Genomic DNA, 8,023 nt, shown 5'->3' on the forward strand with positions numbered 1-8,023 from the left:
AAAACCAGTCCCTCTCAACAATAACCAAAGTTTCTTGTTCTTTTTTTTTTCTTTCTGTTTTGTGTTGTTTTGAGTCTTAGGTTTCAATCTGGGCACATAGAGTCAATTTAAGGTGACAGGACTCCAGGCTGGCACGACACACTGAGTAACAGAAGAGTGATGGCTGAAGGAGGTTTCACTGTTTTCCTGCGAAAAGACTCGAGGTGTGTGTTTGTTCCTGGAGAATATCTCCATTCACAGAAAAAATAAGTGGCCCCCGATGGTGATGTCAACTCAACTTTTGAAAGTCAATCTAAGTTTGCTTCTCGTATGAGTTGGACAAGTGCTGGCTGCGGTCCAAATGTGGTACGTGTGGTAAATGTCTGTATCCGTGTACGTGTTTCAAAGAGTAGACATTGATTGGGAATTTGTTGTTTACAAAAATTTATTCATACAAATCTTACAACACTTTCATAACATTGAGAGACGTAAAACCCCATATAAGGACTCCTGTGTATAATGATGTCACTAATGTTCACTGGTCAAACACATTGTTTTTCAGATAGATACGGTTCAACATTGAAGTAAGGCGTTTGGCTCTTTCAGAAATATCAACAACAGACATTTTTCTAAGATCTGAACAAAATCTCTTTTTCTTCTCGTTTTTCTTTTCTTCTGGACTCCGTTAATGTGAGCGAGTGATGCACATTGTTGTATATGTCGGTGCTTTTCTCTGGTTAATAAATGACTCACCAATATCAAAACAATCAACAACACCTCATTATCAACAGTAACAAACACTGGTCATTGTTCACAACTCTCACAGACACCAAACACCCCAGCCCCATGCACCCACACAAACAAACAAACACACGTTGCCTGCTCTGTCGACATGTACATTCTTTTCTTTTTTTAATCCTTTTTTTTTTCAAACTCAACAAATTGGCCATGCTCTAAAAAAAGTCTAATTCTACTACTGTCGGGGCAGACTAAGCCGAGCATTTAAACAGAGTGAAAGGAAGTTTCAATGTAAGCTAATGGACTGCAGCATTGTAGGGCCACTGAAATTGCCATCTGTCACTTGTGGCGAATTCTTTATTTTTTTTCTTACATCAAAGCAAGGCACCAAAGCCAAAAGCTGTATCCACCTCCACATGCACATTCAGTCACTTTTCATTCAGAGTCACACACACATACACAGTGAATCATACCAGCACACAAACATCCACGTCTGCACGCTCACGCTCACATAGCCTGTAGGATAAAATCGGATTGAAGAGTGTATTGATAGCTTCTCCGGGGGAACACAGGCCACTGATCGGATTGCTGCGGTGCATAAATCTGCATTTGCATAATATTGAATAAATACATAAAATATTTCTCTGCTAAAAATCAGCGGGGAGATTCCCTTGGCTGCAGGGCAGAGTTTCTCATTTCACCCTGTTCCGGTGAGAATGGGAAACTCTGCGTGGCCTTGTCCACTTGTCACATGTCTTCTTCATGCTTCTGCTGAGAACTAAGTGAACGGATTTCCAGGTCTGACATTTTAACCATCGGGCTCATTAACTCCTGATCTAACTTTGGCAGGGAAGGTGAGTAGAAGCGGCGGCCGCGCCGGCCCCGTGACCTCCTCCTGGTCTCTGCGTGACGACCACTGCTGTTGCCCATCTCATACGTAACAACCTCTCTCACTTTCTCTCTCATGCACACGCCTTTACCTCTGCTCATCCCTCCATCACATCCTCACCGTACACAGCCAGCAGATATCGAACACAGATCAGCTTTTTCTAAATATTTAAACCACAACACTTTCAAATCAGCGAATGATCACAGCCAGCCAGATGCAGAAGTGTCTCTGGACAAACGACACAGCAGCGGTCAGCAGCTGCTGCCCTGCCATGTCACGTGACGGCCACAATGAAAGAAGCGTGAAAGGTAAATAATAAAAAACAAATGCAGTACCAGCTTTCGCCACTACTAGCTCTCCTCGTTCACATTTCTGGGGAGTGGGAGTGGCGTCAAAACCAGCCTACCTCCCAAATAGCACAATCCAAAAAGCTGGGTGGCATGCAGTTTCTAATCAAACACATACACCACTGAATTAGAAGCTAAGACTTTGTGTGAATGCAGTTCAAATGTTCCCTCTCTCTCTCCTTCGCTCCAGGCTCTGGATCCTGTGCTGCCCAAAAACAACCAACAGCTGAAACACATTCTTTCAGGAAACTTCTGTTGACTGGGGAACAACACCAACAGGTGCACCGCACACAACACACAGCGTTGTTGTCACAGTTGTGTGCAGCCATGATCTGCCTCCCCCCATGAAGGCCACCAGTGTTTTGCTGCACACTGTGAGGAGCCAACCTGTGGGCCAACCTGTGGGCTCCCTTCACCTCCACTGAAGACAGTGATGCCTTCAAGAGCCTGCGACTGAAAGAGGAGTTTTACTGTGAGTCAAAACGAATGACAAACTCAATCAACTGTCCATCGAATGTAAGGCTTTTCAACCAAAACCGTGGAAATGCCCCTGCTGGGGCTGTAAGCCGTACTAACCCTGTGACACGCCCCCCCCAAACACACCGTCTCCTCCCCCTGTAAGTGTGAGCAGGAGGGTGTACAAGGGCAACATCTATCATCAAGAATAAGCCGCATCTGGCTCGCATAGCATGCTCGCTGCTTCTTTGGGCCTATATAAGAAAGAAAGGAACAACAACAACACTAAAAAAATAGAACGTTGCTTTACAAAAATAAGTATAACATTCAATACTTTGATTGTCTTTTGAAAATCTATTTATTTTCTGCATATGATGACCTTTAGAGATTTCAAGCGCATAACGTTGAAGGTGCACATTTAACCTTTTTTTTTTTTGCCTTTTTTTTTTTTACTCCACATGTTGACATGAAAATAAAATATTGGTCCACAGAATATAACTGTGTGGGATCAAGTGCTTTTATACAAAAAGAAAAAAAAACGATATTATTATTAAAATATTCATTTTAATGGCTTTACTTCATACATAAATACATGTTGAAAGAACACAGGCGCAATCCACTGGTTGGTCAGATATATCTGAATGACTTTGATTTAACCACTGAATGTATATACACAGAAGGGCAGTTTGGCTCTGGAACAAGGCTACAAATAGGCAAGCCGGCGTCCTTTGTTCCTTACTCTCTGTCTGTACCTTCGTCCCAGAACCGCAGCCAGGTATTTCTGCACGGCCATCTGCTTTCTGTAGCGGCTGTAGCTGTCGGTGAAGATGCCATCTGAATGTCTCTTAGATAGAGGCTCTGATTCGTCCTCCATGCTGTTGTCTTCACTGGAGAACGAAGGAAAAAAAAAGTCAATTTCTAAAATGAAGAAAATCCTATCAGCACATAAACTAACCTTAATCCAACATTAATCCGATTTTTGTCATCATTATTATTTAATTTTAATCCCGTTACATATTAATAATTCACTATTGACTCTAATGAAAGTATTCAGTTTGGGGTTTTTGTTTTTCTTTTCTCTTTTTTTTTGGCTAAAAGCCAAATAAAAATAATCCAACAGAAACTGTGATTTCGGAAAAGTTAGAAATAATTCATTGCGTGCTCGTTGCATATTCTGACGCAGGATTTTTAAATAGCGCTGTAGGGTCAAACAAAATCAATTCATGGATTTCTCACTTATTTCCTCGCAGTGTAAGTCGCAGTGTCACGCCACCAAACAACAGCAGCAGCAGCAACAATAACACACAACCAAAATGTGAAATGTCAAATGTTCAAATGTTATATTTGAATGAGATTTTAAAACAAAATTTAAAAAAATAACATAATAATAATAATAATAATCATGCGCACATAACATGAGAGACAGTGGAGCAGCAGCCTGAACATGAACATTAAAATGAGTGCAGGTGAACGCTAAAAAAAGAAAAGCCCTTACCCTGCACGAACTGTCATCAGAGAATGCAGATAATGTCTCGCTGTTAACTGACCCAGGATCTCCCTCAAGGCTCTATCTAATTCTTCCTCAGCATGCCTTTCTGGTCTGAGATCATAAAACGCCACATATAAAAGACACATAGATCATCAGTGACTAGAAAGCGCAGACAGAATGATCATAAGTAGCCTAAAATGTCCCCAAAGAGCTCCAAGGTCCAAATGAAGACAGTCCTGCTACACATGCTGCCGCCTCCTTTTTTTAAAATTTAATATTCCATTTTTAAGGCTTTACAGTATTGAAATCAACATTTTAGGCTACCCGATGTGGAAATAACACTGAACAAAAAAATCATGAAAAACTAGAAGCGAGCAAACATTATTTGCAAATAAGTCTTTACAACGAAATACATCCAGCTTTGTTTTCTTTTTTTTTCTTTCTGGTGTGAAAGCTTATTTATTATTTACCTCTTCTCCGGGGGGTAGTACAGGGAGTAGGCGTCGTCGTTTAAGGATGCTGGGCTGCGTATAGCAATCTGGTCGCTATCAAAGCCCATGTCATTTAATGAATTCCCATCCTCATCGAAGGCGTCGTTTTCAAGTCTGCAGAGAGGAGTCAGGAGAGGAGAGAAGGGGGGGGGGGGGGACAGAAGGGGACAAGATAGGAGAGGAGAGGAGGTGAGAGGAGAGGAGGTGAGAGGGGAGCATCACAAATCTAATCCGTAAAGCAGTGGGACGCAGGAGCAGAGGATGCCAGCAAGTCTGCATCAGGCTCTAAAATCAAATTATTCTTTAATTTGTTTTACAAAAAAAAATAGAGATTTTAAAAAGAAAACGAAAAAAATATTTTTTTAAAAAATAAGCATTAATATTAATATTCTTTAAACAAAGAATGTTTTAACGGTTCTCAAATCCAGACAGATTTATTTTTAATGTTTTGGCGTCTTTAAATAAATTATTTAATCGAAAAAATGACATTTTTCAAGTCCAGCCTGGTTCCTCGGCTCCTGTTACAGACTCATCAATAATTTACAAATCGAAACAATGGGGTTGTGAAAATGATCGCGGTGAGCGTGGGCGTGCAGCCAATTTTTATTATTATTATTAAAATAATAATGCATGGAAAATAAGGAGAGTCAATAAGAACCACGCCCTGATGGGATCTTTTTTTTTTCACGCGACATAGAAAAAAAAAGAATAATAGTTAAACGGAAATAGCTTCTCCTATTCGCCCTGCCTCGCCTTGTTCTTGGTGACGCCAGTCCACCGTCATCCACACGGCTTTCCTTCACACTGCCTCTGCTCCCATTTTTAATCAGGGGACTTCTGGGAGCTGTCCCAGCGGAGAAATAGCCCCACTGCCAACAGATGCCTCGTCGTGTGCTATAATTACCCACACACTTTTTCTGCCTTTTGTTGTCCATCACAGATTACATTACTTTAACTTAATAATTCAGCAAACTCTATTATTATCCACAGGGTTTTTTTTTCTTTATGTACAAATGTCTATTTAATAACGGATTTTTCATCATTTGGCACAAACACCTACCTGATCTTGGGGTAACTTAGTCCAATAGGTGTGCAGAATACGCTGTAGTGCATTAAGATTCCATAGATGAGCAAGATTAAAGTGGCTTTACTCGAACTGGCCATGCTGTTGGAGAAAACACAGACAGCAAACAGGTTAGTCACTCCGACAGAAGCATCACGCTGGTCTTTGTTCTGTCACATTCACATGCTTTTTTTTTACTTTTAATTTTAGGAATAAAACAAAACAAAAAATAAACAAATAACCTAAATCAAAATCAGCCGAAATTTAAAGTTAAACTTTTCACATCCGCGCCGCATCCTTTTCCCTCTTAACCAAAAAGAACGGCAGGTTTCTGTCTGTCTCTTATTTCCTTACTGTTCAGTAAAAGTTTATTGACACTGAATCCACTGCATGCAGCACCAAAGTCAACACAGGAAAACAGACGTCCATGCACTGGGAGTAGAGGCAGTAATCCCGTTACTTTATCTTGCGCTCCATCAACGAGTTCCCCCGATTTAAAAGTCTATCCGGAGATAAAGAACATACCTATAACAGACAGGAGAGCAGGGAGAGAGAGCGCTTTTCTGAGGGATGTGATCCGGGCGCGGCTGTGGTGTGTGAAAACAAAAGAGGAAAAGAGAGAGGGGGAGAGAGTGAGTGAGTGAGTGAGTGAGAGAGAGAGAGAGAGAGATCTTCCTCTCCGCACTCCTTTCCTGGCTGAAGCGCCTTTGCCGGGTCTCCTTGTGTTCCTCTCAGTGCCGCTTCCCTCAGCTTTACGCACAATTAATAGGACGCAACCAGTCTCACGGGCAAACAAAAACTCGGTGGCAAAGTGCGCTCTGTGTCCGTCTGCACATCGCTGCTTTAAAACTTTTGTCCTGCGCTGTGATTCTCTTGGATTTTTATCCATGAATCGAAAGCCTCCCCCTCCCTTCATCCCTCCCTCCTTCCCTCCCTTTCTCCAATAATTCACATTAAGGATGGTATAGACGTCATCAAGTCTTCCTCCCGGAATACAATAGTACAGTTCCTTCTCCATCGATGCATCTGTCAGACTACCTCCCTCCCTCCCTTCCTCCCTCACTCGCCCTAACACACACACACACACACACAAACACACACACCCTACTAAGATCGAAGTTTACTTTCAAAGTTTCCTCTTTTCTTTAGACGCAGAAATAACTGTGAATGCATACTAATTTCGCACAGGACGGGATGTGACTCCCAGACCATGGACCATCAACATTCCATCCTTGCTGCGACCACAGACATACACGTACACGCGTGCGCGCAATGGTCCTAAGTGATGCAGTCAGGCTTTTGTGATTATGACGGGGCTGAGAAGTGATCTGTTTCTGCTGGCGGCGGTGACGGCGCTGGTGGTTTCATGTGACTGAATGGTTTGGATACAGTGGGGATCAGGCTTCCGCTGACCAAGTTCAGGGCCGTGTCCCCGGGGAGTCGGGAGCTGTCCAGTGCTGAAATACATCCTCTCAAATTGCGACTTTGAGACTTTGCAGTCACTTTCTCTCATCATTTACAATAACATCTTACTCAACAACATGTTGGGAGGGGGGGCTTTAATGGTCAAAGACAGCGTCAAGGCCCAAGGCCTGTCCTTTAGACTGTTGAAATAAACGAGGCAGCCAACCTAATCGGATTTGCACGCATACCCGTGACGTAAGAATCCGGTTCAAGCTCATGTACGTGCCTTCATAAACGATTTACCTCTTCACATAACGACGCTCCCGTCACAACTTATACTGAGCAAGTTGATGGCGACAGTCTTTACATTGTTGTTAGAAATAGATTCAAGGGCGCAAGTTCTCAAAAGTGTTTATTTATTTATTCCTGCAATAATTCGTTAATAGGCCTAGTCATGATTCATAAAAGTCATGGCCTAGGGCTGGGTGTGTCAAATTTAAGATATTGTGCTTTTATTTTGGAGGTGGGAGGCCAGGTTGTGTTAAAGTTCCGCGTTTTTGCATGAAACATTTTTGTATTCAACACCTGGAGCTAGAGGACCCCACACTTTGTGATTTTACCCTGAATGAATCACTCCTACACTATATACCAGCTAACCAACCAATGGAAGAGTTTGCTAAGGAGGCGAGGGATCCACGTCAGTGTTTTGTTTACGCTGACGCACCGTGACGAGCAGAGCCGGTCATTACAGAGGACCTATCACCAACGTTTCTGCTGCGGTGCGTGATTCCTGCGAAAAGCCCAACTTAAATCCCATATGTTTTAACTGCAGCAGCCCAGTTATATGGAACCGAGGAGACGTGCTTTCAAAGCCCCAGTCTAAGGGCGCCATCATGAGGAGAGAAGGAGAAAAGTGTTCTGACTCATTCATCATTCCCACTTGATGAGAAAAAGATGAGCAAAACCTGTGACCTGGCTCTCCTTGACAGTATTACAAACAGGATTTGTAATGCCTGTGACTGGGTTTTCATTTTAACTAAAAATAAACCCTATTTAATAAACAATGACTAAACCACTTTAAATTCAATTTATGGTAATTTAATTGGAATCAACAAATATCGTACAAATAATTCCTCCATGTAAAATGACTCAAGAACTAGTTAGAAT

General features: G+C 42.1%; 1 protein-coding gene across 3 annotated transcripts; it reads right to left on the minus strand.

Moving 5' to 3' along the window:
• Window positions 1-406: 406 nt before the first annotated feature.
• Window positions 407-6,310, minus strand: adcyap1b (adenylate cyclase activating polypeptide 1b). Of its 3 annotated transcripts, none has more exons than XM_008334511.3 (5): window positions 5,913-6,034; window positions 5,450-5,554; window positions 4,369-4,503; window positions 3,905-4,009; window positions 407-3,296 (listed from the first exon to the last, which is right to left on the minus strand). In XM_008334511.3, exons 1-5 carry the CDS (start codon window positions 5,927-5,929, stop codon window positions 3,113-3,115), a joined length of 546 nt encoding a protein of 181 aa, XP_008332733.1. In that variant the 5' UTR covers window positions 5,930-6,034; the 3' UTR covers window positions 407-3,112.
• Between the last annotated feature and the right edge of the window lie 1,713 nt (window positions 6,311-8,023).

This window comes from Cynoglossus semilaevis, chromosome 20 (assembly GCF_000523025.1).
Source record: "Cynoglossus semilaevis isolate Cse_v1.0 chromosome 20, Cse_v1.0, whole genome shotgun sequence".
Taxonomy (NCBI): domain Eukaryota; kingdom Metazoa; phylum Chordata; class Actinopteri; order Pleuronectiformes; family Cynoglossidae; genus Cynoglossus; species Cynoglossus semilaevis.

Coding starts and splice junctions, on each gene's coding strand:
- adcyap1b (XM_008334511.3), bottom strand. Junction 4,010..4,368: donor TACTACCCCCCGGAGAAGAG/GTAAATAATAAA, acceptor TTATGATCTCAG/ACCAGAAAGGCATGCTGAGG. Junction 3,297..3,904: donor CTGATGACAGTTCGTGCAGG/GTAAGGGCTTTT, acceptor TTCGTTCTCCAG/TGAAGACAACAGCATGGAGG.